The 12,101-nt window shown below is 34.8% G+C and overlaps 1 protein-coding gene across 1 annotated transcript in view; it reads right to left on the reverse strand.

Moving 5' to 3' along the window:
* Positions 1–12,101, reverse strand: part of LOC134530572 (ATP synthase subunit alpha, mitochondrial) — a 42,694-nt gene that overhangs the window by 7,128 nt on the left and 23,465 nt on the right. The window contains exon 7 of the mRNA XM_063365528.1: positions 3,835–3,984. Coding sequence (XP_063221598.1) covers positions 3,835–3,984 — 150 coding nt within the window. The remainder of the gene's footprint in view (positions 1–3,834; positions 3,985–12,101) is intronic.

The following is a 12,101-nucleotide window of genomic DNA, read 5'->3' on the forward strand; positions in this document are numbered from 1 at the left end:
TGGAGAGAGCCTCGTAATCATTCAGATGATTGCTATTTTTGTTCTTGCGATATTCAAGGTTACAATTTGATTAATAAGAAACAGATTTTTTATCCAAATATTCAGAGTGCTATGCGTCCTGTTCCCCATGGTCCAGATATTCCAGTACCCGTTGCTCCAAAGTCATTAGATGATATATCACTACCAGAAACATCTGAAGAAGAAATCACTGTTTCAGGTGATGAAGAATTCTATATACCTCAAAGTGAACCTCAACTGTTTTCCCAATGTGAATTGAACGATTTGATCAGGGATTTAAGTTTATCTAAAGAATCTGCTGAGTTGCTATCTTCTCGACTGAAAGAAAAAAATTTATTAGCTCCAGGTACTTCTTTCTACTGGTACAGAAACCGTGAAAAACATTTCACTCCATTCTTCACTCAGCATGAGGAACTGGTTTACTGCCATAATATAACAGCGTTAATGGGTATGTTTAATATTGAGTATAATAGCAATGAATGGCGTCTTTTCCTTGACTCGTCAAAGAGAAGTTTTAAAGGCGTACTTCTGCACAATGGTAATAAGTATGCATCAGTACCAGTAGCCCACTCTGTTTACTTGAAAGAGCGTTATGAAAATTTAGAAATGATATTGTCAAAGATTAATTATAATGAACATATGTGGACGATTTGTGGAGATTTAAAAGTGATCTCGATGTTACTGGGACAGCAGGGAGGGTACACAAAATTCCCATGCTTTATATGTGAATGGACAGTAGAGACAAAAGTTCACATTGGATTAGAAAGGAGTGGCCAAGAAGAGAAGCATTAGTACCAGGAGTTAAAAACGTGTTAAGAGAAAATCTTGTCGAACCAGAGAAAGTTCTTCTGCCCCCACTCCACATTAAATTGGGTATTATGAAGCAATTCGTCAAAGCATTGCCAAAAGATGGCCCGTGTTTCAAATACTTGGGAGAAAAGTTTCCAGGATTGTCTGAGGCGAAATTGAAAGAGGGCATTTTTGTCGGCCCTGATATTCGTAAGTTGATGAAAGATGATGTGTTTGAGACGAAAATGAATATAACAGAAAAAGAGGCTTGGCTTTCTTTGAAAGAGGTAATAACCAAGTTTCTAGGAAATTATAAGGACCCTAACTACATGTTCATTGTAGAGAATATGCTGACTAAACTGAAAAATCTGGGTTGTTCGATGAGTTTAAAACTTCACTTCCTGAATTCCCATCTTGACTACTTCCCACAAAACCTAGGAGCTGTGAGTGAGGAACAGGGTGAAAGATTTCACCAAGACGTGAAAGAAATGGAAAGGAGGTATCAAGGTCGATGGAACATTACTATGATTGCTGACTACTGTTGGATGCTGAAGAGGGACTTACCGGACAAAGTCTACAAACGAGAAAGCCATAAAAGGAGCTTCAAAAAGAAGAGAATGAGGCATAATGAAGACGAATAAACATACAAATTGGTCATATCATACAGTAAATGGTGTTAAAAGCGCTCTAAGTGATTTATGAACAATAAATTTTATGATAAATAAAAATAAAGTGAAGTTTCTTGATCATTTATAAAATTGTATTATTTCTCCTAATTTTTATTTGCATTTTGTAGGAAAACCTTACGTGATGGAAAAAAACCATGGTCATATTTGGATTCAGCACACTTAAAAATATAAAGTTCAGCCACCAAATGTGAGACAATTTTCAAAAATTCGAAAAATGCAGGCCTGTGTAATTTGTGTTATTGGCACGTAAATTAATAAAGGAAATATTCAGCTTTGTGCACGAGGAGTACGTTTTGTTGCAGTAATGTCGTCTGCGTTTTCTTTTTTCTATTTTAATTTGAACAAAATATTTTTGTTGCGCGACTTATTAAATGGTTTGGTGTGGTTTTGTTTACTCTTTTTAAACAAACATACTTTTCATGAATATGTTTATTTTTTAAGAATATCTTTACTTTTTTTTTCTGCAGAAAAGATTAAAACACGTAAGTAACAAATGTTACTCAAAAACGTCAAGCAACAGTTCTGAAGCAAAAAATATGTCGGCGCTTTTGTGTTACGTAAAGAGAATTTTTTGTCTTCAGAAAGCGGTAATCAGCAAAAAGGATCAGCATGCATGAAGCCGATCATGCAAATGGCAAAATGATCAAAATCGGCCGATCTTAATAATTGGCAATCGGCATCGGCTCACCCCTATTTTAAATAGGTAATTCGTAACGTTTTTACAGTATTTTAAATGTTGCTAACCCAAACCAACTTAATTTACAATATCACATCTTTATACCTAACTTTATCATTTGCTAAAATGATAAACTACTTGAAGTGTCACAATGCCATCTTGCAGAATACAGTAAAACACCGTTTTAACGAACTTCATTAGAGCGAACAATTCATTACTACGAACTATGCCTTTGGTTCCGCCAGACGTCCATATAACATAACGTAAAAAAATTTCACTAGTACGAATTTTCTCGCTCTAATTTTTAAAATATTCTATAAATATTCATTTGAACGAACACTTTTCTGCCCGGCACGGTAAACGACAAACGGATAAAATCGTCGCCATTCACCCACAAACTGCCATCTTATTTATTTTGATACGCGCCATAGATGACTGCAATGGAATAGTGTTGAAATTAATGCACAAAACTGGTGTAGCGACTATAGCGCTGCATTGTGGTATTCGCTGACATTACTCTTTGTTCTATGCTCGCACGACGTGTATCTTATGCGAAATTCTACATCATAAAGTATTGCTACACACACATCTCTGATCATTTCCTTGTTTATTGTTTGAGAAACGTGAAGCCTACAACTCACGTAGTTTCGGTTCCCTACCACGTTCGTGCAACTTCGGATTTCTCTCAAAAATTGAAATTTAAAAAATCAAAGGGTTAGGGGTCAGTCACAACATGCTTGTTTTCATTGGAAACTTCTGATTTAGCGGCTGAAGTAGCGTTAATACCAAAACGCAAAACTTAGGAAACCTTCGGAAATTCTTGCAGGGAACCGAAACTACGTGAGGTGTAGGCTTCCCTTGAGAAACGTGGCTATACTACGAGTATAACTTATTTTTACATGTGTCGGGTCCATTTGTTTTTATAGTTTAAAAAACCGTACTACTGAACATGTCTTCTAGGTAACGAAAGGCGATTGATGTGAAACTTGAAATGTTAAAAGCAGTAGATAAAGGAAATAAAGACTGATGTGGCTAAAAAGTTTGGTATTTCCAAATCAACATTATCCACAATTCTCACCCAGCGATGCAGTTTGGAAGACAATAAAATGTAAAAAATTTTTTCCTAACTTTTAAATTTTATATTTTTCATTTATTACAGCATTTTTGCAAACAGCTTGTCTTGATTCCAAAGGTAGGCTTACTGCTTTGGCAAACAACTTACCTACGTATTTCTGTATTGTACATATACATACTAGTATGTATGTATGTATCTTGATCCCAAAGTATAACTGTTAAAGTAATTGATGCTTGTACCACTCATATTGGTATAAGATTTTCTACTTTGTTTTTTAACAAGATCGAGTTATGTTAAAAACCCCAAAACAGGCAATCGTTGTGATTTCGGTATAAAGAACTTCATTATAACAAACTGCCATAATTTTGGTCGCTTTGTGTTCTTTATAATGAAGCTCTACTGTATTTTGAAAACATGGCAGGAAATATTTTTAAATTTGTAGTACTACCAATATGATTACTGCAATATAAATTTATTTCCATAATTGTAAAAATCTATTTGCATAATTTGGCAAAAGCCCTCCATAAGAAAAACCCAGTTTTTGCCATGTTCGGTAGACCAATACAAGAACTGCAACCAGCACGAACCTGTGTCTCAATGACGGGAAGAGCGGTGAGGGAGCCGCCGCCATTGGTCTCGTTCATCTTGGCGGCGCGCTCCAGCAGACGGGAGTGCAGGTAGAACACGTCTCCGGGGTACGCCTCTCGGCCGGGCGGTCGTCGCAGCAGCAGAGACATCTACAACACGCACCAGGTGCTGCATGCTGAGACATTCCTACATCAGTCGGGAGATTATTCACTGTATTACAACTACAGTACTATACAGTAGGCTTCAAATATGTTTCCTATGTCATAGTTATTATGAAAGTGATATTGTTTTTACTAGGGATGTGATACTTAAGACTGTTTTCGGTTCGGATCTGGTTCTTAAAAATTAGTTCTCAATTTTAGGTTCACCTCCACACAACTTCAAGTCACATCAAAGATACAGTATGTCCTAATAAATGATGGGTTTGTTTAATATGACTTATCAGCACCCCGCTTTACCATAATCCATCCACAAAGTCAAGCCCCTAGGTAGCACAGTTGCTTTACATGACACTAGATGCTGGATCAGCACTGTACCAACATCCTGTGACGCAGCAAAATCTTGTAATACATTCTACCTAACTTTTTATTTTTGCAGTCAGTATTTAATTTAGGTATACCAATAAAACAATAGCTTGAGAAAAATTTAAATATTTGTTCAAAAACGATTAAGTAAATGATAAAAAATTAATAAAAATAATACTGCAGTAGTAGTAGACCCAGACACAAAATTTCTCGGTTAAATTTGGTAAAATTCTTAAGTAAATTATGAATTTCTTTAGTTAAAAAGAAATATATAAAAAACCAAGGGACATGTACATTTATATACATAAATAAAACATAAAATTAAATTAAAAAAAAATAATCAAGCATTTTCTACTTAACTTGATATTTTCAAAGATAATTTTAATACTTGTTTAATAAATGTGGGTAGATATTTGTACGAAATAATAAAAGGGCCCTCTGTCTTGCAAAACCCAACCCCTCAGAATACTGGACTTATTTCCGTCATTGGGTAGTTTGGCTTGAAAATAATGTACTGGGAAAAATACCCCATTGAAGAAAGGGGTGGAAGTGATGGAAAAACGTGGTCAGCCAGCACTGGAGGAATGAGAGAGGTATAAGTACCGGCCTTGAAGATTTTAGAGCGAGAGAGTGGGCAAACAAAGAAGTTTCATAGTTAGTTTTGATCTGCTTTAAAAATGTCTCATTGCTTATCTAAGTTTTAATAACAAAATAATTATTTTCTTAAAGATAAAAAAACCACAGAGACAATTTATTTTTCAAATTCTAGTTGCCTGAAACCGAGATAAATATGTCATGGTTCAGTGTCCCATTGATATGGTGCATTAACACCTATAAGTTTTATGACTAAAGAATAAATTAAATGACTAAAAATTTGTGGATATTCGAGAATACTAAAAATTCTGGAATTAAATCATTTACAAAAAAATTTACAAGTCAAAATATATTTAACTTTCATTACAATTCCCACTGCTCAATAGTGATGGGTAATTATAGCAAATTCACAAATCAAAATTTTTTCTGGTCTCTAGATAAAAGTGATATAAAGCTGCAAAAGTCAAAAGTACAGTGAAACCCCGTATTTACGTTAACGGTATTTACGTTTTCCCGTTATTTACCTCCTCTGTTTTTGGCCCAATTTATTTTCCATAAGGCGGTATGTAGGGATGTGCGAAAGTGACTTTTTCCACACGAAATGAAAGTGAAAGAAAATTTATCAAGTTTCGCGAAAGTGAAACGAAAATGAATTTTTTATGAGATAAATATATTCTTAACGAAAGTTAAGCGAAATTATTTAATTAACAAAGAAAAAAGTGCCCCAAAATTTGCTCTTCAGTAATAAATTCTATTACATAAATCATTTTGGTACCTTTTGATATATATATATATATAAATATTATTATTTAATATAATCAACATCCGCCCTAGACCACACAACACAGCCCCATGTCACTCGTAAATTTCAAGAATCAATCCAGATCTTTCAGCGCACAGACTATTTCCTTTACAGTCGTAATGTCGCAGTCTATGATAATATATTTATCACGTGCATGGTTTTGATGAAAAAATACGTGAATACTGCGGAACGGCCATCTTGCACCACTGTCACACATGGCTAGCTCAGGAAGCTGTAGACCAGGCAAGGGACATGGTCAAAACAAAACATAACAAATGGTTGCTGCCAAGTGGTCATTACACGCAGTGACTTGTTGACCTTTTTGTCTAATTGGCTGTATATTATGAGGATTTTATATGCCAGTCAGAGTATGTAAAATTTAAATAAAGCAGACGACAATGTTTTTGTTTGGCTGTGCGCGAATAAAAGTAGGTACGTTCTTTGTTTATGTGTATACGGTAAATACTAAATACTGTACTAACAGTTCTGGAATGTATGTTTTACGAATATAGTACCTACACTACTGTTTGAAAGCAAATGAATCAGGTAATTTTTCAAATATTGCATGATTTTGTTTTGATACCTAGGCCTACTGTAATCACGGTTGAATTTTGTTTACTTTATCTGCCATGTTTGTTCAAATTATGATTTTACCGTATTTTCATTAATGTGAGTTTTTTTCATCACCACGTAAATTAATCTTAATGGAAATCTTTTTTCTAATTAATGTCTTTATATGATTTGCATATGTTATTACATTATTAGTAATAACAAGCAAATCATATAAAGACATTACAGTAGAATCTCAGTGCTAAGTACTTACAGGTACCTCAAGTTTTTGTACTTAGTACTGAAACATGCATACATATCTTTACAAAGAGAAAAAAAATATATAAAAAATTGCTACAGGAGAGTCGCAATGCCATATGTATTAGCAACTGCGACTTGCTTTTTTCCCCTTGTCTAATTCTCTGAGTATATCCACTTTTTCCTTAAGCGTGAATTGCTTTCGTTTCTTTTATCTCCAGGATCATTCATATTGTAGCACAAATACAATGCGGTGCCTAAATAACGTAACCTGAAAATAAACTCAACACTAACAATAAACAATTCCGGCACAGACATCAAACAGTATTTTTAGCGTAGCGTAACACTTTTGTCTAAATAATTAATACTTCTCTCGAACTTCCGTCTTTCGATGTATCGAATGGTGTTGTGTTGCTCACGTCGCATACTACGTACAGTATAATCTATGGTTGTGCGCGCAACTGTTTGTTAACTTTGTTTTGAAAATTTAGAGGTTAGAAAATACGTTGCGGTGGTATTTGTGTATCTTTGTTCTACTACATTAATCATTTAGCTGGAAATTTATTTACCAGTTTAAGTAAATTTTGGTGTAGTAATGCCACGCTACTAGTAGAATTTTTACGTTATAGTGAAAATATGATACTTTAAACTGAAACCGTTTTGCATGGCGAAGATACGATTTTTGGCCGGGACTTAAAAAAAATTCGTTAAGTGAAATATACTTTATAATAAGGTACGTTATTGTACCGGTATTCTACTGTACATTTTTATTAAATTACGAGTTCTTTTTCAACTAGAACAAACGGAACTTCGGTAAGCTATTGAACTTTCGTTTGGCTCGAAATATTTTGCTAAAAACGAACTTCGACAGATGAAATTCTAACCGAAATCGAAAATGAAAGTAGCAAAATTTCGATTTCGGTATCGGTATACCGAACATTCGCACAACCCTAGCGGTATGTCGTTTTCACACTTGTTACGTCGGAAAAGTTTCTTCATTCCCGTTATCAACGTCTCGTTCAGTGTTTACAAACATCGAAACATGGCCGCCATAGAAGAAAGATACATCAAAAGCTGCGTATGTGAATGAGTTCGCGCCGTGAACAGTGCAAGTAACCTTGCACAATTCACAATGACTTCTATTTCCACAGCTTTCCGCTACGAGCGCTGGTAGTATCATTGGCTTTAGCGGTAAATGTATTTGACACATCTTTAACTCTTTGTCGTTATTAATATCTGTGAGAAAATGGAGAAAGTGAAACTGCAAAAAACTATCACCGTTTGCGATGAAATTAAAATAACTTATAAGTTAGACGAATATGTTGGGATCACGTGTGGACCTTGCGAAAGAACTTTCAATCCCTGTGAGTACACTCAACACCATCATCAAAAGCCGAGAAATCATCACTGCAAATGCCGCACGATGTGGGACAAGTGCTAAAAAAAGGTAAATACTGTGTTTTATCGCATAATGGTACACGCGTGTAATTGTCGCAACCATATTTTAGGCTGTCAAAATTGGGATCAAAAAACTTCTCGCGTGAACGTCGCATGATGTTTTTGGTTCCACTAGTAGATGCTGAGTGCTTTGTGTACATATCTTTTCCGTATAAAACGATGTATTTTAAAGCAGAAATCTAATATTTATTCGGTCATTACCACTTAATAAATTAATGGAAAAATACGAAGTTGTTTGACGTGTATATTTTCTTATAAAGACTTTTTAAACGTTATTTCCTTTCTGATCGACTGCGTCGCCGCGGTGGAGGTATAATCTAAAATTTAATTTTGGTCATTACCACTTATTTATTTAATTAACGGAAATACAAAGTTGTCCGACGTGTAAATTTTCTTTTAAAGACGTTTTTAAACGGTATTTCCTTTATCTGAATGTCTGCATTACAGCGGCGTACCGCTTATAAAAATGTAGCCAGCGCATCATTCATGTTTGGTTATGTTGTGTAATGTTGCAGAACCCTGCCCTCCTAATTAAATAATTTTTCTTTTAAACTATTCTCATGAATGTAAATATTTCTTTAAAAATCTTTCTAATTATATTTTACCGTTTGTTATATATTTTAGGGTTGATATTTTTCACTTGCTATGTTTTTAAGAAGGTATTTATTATTTTATTAGACATTTTCTATCATTAGTAATTTTTATGTAATTATTCACAAATGATCCGTTGTACTAGATTTTTACCTGTTTAGGCCTACTTTTACAGGTTTTTTCTCAATAATTTTAATTTTGTAAAGTAATTCGTATTATAATTATTGTTCTTAAATTTTATTAACGTGTTGTAATATAATTATAAATCACGGGACTGTGTCTGGGCTTGTGTGATGGTTAGAAAGAGAGGCATGAGAGGCCTGGAAGTGTAAGTGAGAAAGGAACAGTGCTTCCCCGCCAACCGAGATAAAGACGGTAATTTCCCCCCTGCATGGGAACCGAGTGATAACTGCTGTCTCACGGTGTGGGAGAGAGAACGAGAATGGGAGTCCCCGATTTCGAGGTGAAATTGAAAAGAGACTGATCAGGGGAAGCCCAGAGTTCTGTGTGTAAAAGATTTTTTCATGTGTTGTAACTTGCTCTGTGATTGGCTGATATCTGTAGAGTGAATGAAGCGTGCGTGTGATTGGTCGGTGAGGTCATGTGACGTCTACTCCCTGCGTGGAGGAGACGAGTTCATGAGATCATCAGTCGTCTGTCGATCGCTGCCACAGTAGGTCGCGTTCGGTGGCTTCTCACTAAATTATAATGTAATGTACTAAGAGATAATTTCACGTTGGTGGTCGGAGCCAGGCCGAATATTAAGTCAACCTAATTCGTTTTATTTTCTTTCGGACAATGAATTAGAAATTGCGGCCACCTTCGTCGGCAGTTGGCTCGGGGCGGAATTCGTTTTCGCTGGGTGCTGTCCTCTTCGAGGTCGCACCATCTTCGTGTTCTTGCAGTAAAACACTACTGAAGGACTTCATCTACGATATTATTTTTCGGTAATTTCTCATCATGCGAACTACGAGCATCTGTTCGACGGGCATATACATGTGGAACGAGTGAATGAACAATTGTAAGTGTTTGGATTCGTCGGGGCATTCTGTTTGGAAAAAAATAAAAAACAACAAAAATTACAATCGGCGTTGAACTGTTTATTTTGTATATAACGAACCGTTATAGTTGCTTCCCGCATAGAGAGCGCACACGTAGTCAAATATCTATATCTCGCCGATTGGATGCAACGCGCTCTCTCTGTCAGGTGCAGAGTTAACTGCATTCTTTCGTGGCAAGTGTGTACTACGACACGTTAGTTCACGTCAGATTCAAGTGGCTTGCGTTCGCGTTAAGAGTTTTGGTCTTTCTATTTAAAGTTGAAGAAAGGTTTTTGTTTAAGGAATTATTAATATAGATTGTTTGGCGTGCTCTTATATACTCCACCATTTTTTAAATAAACGTACTTTCCATAAACGGGTTTTGTTTTTATGAATAACTTTACCAAACAAAATTTTTTTTTTCCTCCACATAATCGTTGCACCCCTAATATTCAAACTTGATTTTAGAATAAAATGTGTGACGATTATACGAGAAAACACGGTATGTAAGGACTCAAATTTCAAACAGCTGGAAGATATTCTTCTTGAGTGGTTTTCTGGTGCACGTGCCACAAATTTACCAATTAATGGTACAATACTGAGAGAAAAAGCACGTGTTATTGCCTCTAGGCTGGGAATTAGGGATGGGACGAATCCACATTTTGGTCGAATCTGAATCCTTGTTCGAATCCTCAGTGTTTGTCATCGAATCTCGAATCCCAGTCCCACACTAAATTTCACATGTTATTAAAAAAAAATCACATGTGTATTTATAAAATTATAAAATAAGTGCATAGTGTATGTACACCTGATATAAAATAGACAAATAACCTCAAAAACCACACACGTAAGTTTTTATCCGTCTAATTCTCTGTTACATTTATCCTTCCTATGTTTTCAATAAAATACGTTTGTATAACAGACACCATTTAAAAAAAATTAAGTTTTTTTCTGCAATGTTATATTATTGAAGGTTGGAAATGATCGAGTAGTTATGCTAATTGACAAAATGCAGCGTAGTTTATCTTATGTTTGTGCTATTTCCGTTACCTTTATAATATTATTTAGGTATACAATTTTTTAGAGCTGGATGAACCTCAGTTCTCTAGTTTCGAACTGAATCGAACCATAGCAAAAAAATTTCGAACCGAGACGAACCAAACCTCATACAGAAATAATTGTTTGGAATTAAAATGAACCGACCACCAGCATTTTGGTCTTTAACTGAATGGTGAGAAAGAAAAGTTCTCCAGCCATATGTAAAATTAAAACATATGGCTTAGCTTTATTAAATTGCAAAACATTTTATAAGTTAAGTTTATGCAATAAATAATGAAGGAAAGAAAACAGTTTAGAGAAAATCATTTTGCATTTAATTTCTTTATATATACTTTTAATTCATGAAGAAGTTCCATCTAAATTTCAAAAAGACTAGGTATCTTCCTTTTTCAGTGTACACTAACCTTCATTAAAAAAATATATTATTATAAAGATGACGAACATTCAGCATAAGGCCACATAACATTTTTAATAAGTAACACTTTTTAATAGGACATTAAAAAAAAGTCGAATGTGAATTAAGTTACCTATCTACATTACAAAACCCGCTGACTGCAGTTGCTGTTTTCTTGGAAGAATGCTGCTCGTCAGAATAAACTTTAGACATTTTTTGGGGTGGTTCTGGGTCATCTGGGTCGTCATTATCTTTTCTCCATTTAGAAAACTTCAACGACGTAAGCCTGCTCATCGCAAATCACCTCAAGAACAATAATTTTGTTAACGTAACGTAAGCAGTGTGGTTATAGAAATTTGCGTCGGAAAAAACAAAACACGAGAAATAATGATGGCTGCCGCAACTACGCTAGTCAACTTAGTACCGTACTGTAAAATTTACTGGACCAGTACTTTTAATACACAAGATTAAATTAATATTTTCAGTACCTGACTGTTATAACCAAAAAGGCCAAAGAAAATAAATACATCCCAGTAATTTAAAATAGGTACGTAATTTACGTAATCATTTCCTACCGCATTTGTCTTGTGTAAACTTGATCACGTTAGTTTTGCCGAAATACGAGAGTTCTCGTACATGCGCTTTAGTTTAACGTATGGGTTACGCAATCTTTGGTGATTTTACAACACTTCTCGTACACGCACTATAGTTAAAGGTATAATATACAATACCTTTGGCATTTGTACGATAGTTTATATTACGTAGTACGAGAAATGCATACAAAAATCTCTAAAGTAAATAAAAAACAAAGCGCGCCTATATGAAAAAAATTCTATGCGAGTTATGCGACAATTAATAATTTTTTTTTGTCTGCACTTGAAACTGTTGAGGCGACGATTATGCGATAAAAGTAGGATTATTACATGTAATGGAATTTTGTTGTGCTGTTTTGTGAATGGTCTCAAATGGGTGTTAGAAAATTAGAAAAACGTAATTT

The sequence above is a fragment of the Bacillus rossius genome, chromosome 3 (genome assembly GCF_032445375.1).
Source record: "Bacillus rossius redtenbacheri isolate Brsri chromosome 3, Brsri_v3, whole genome shotgun sequence".
NCBI classification, from domain to species: domain Eukaryota; kingdom Metazoa; phylum Arthropoda; class Insecta; order Phasmatodea; family Bacillidae; genus Bacillus; species Bacillus rossius.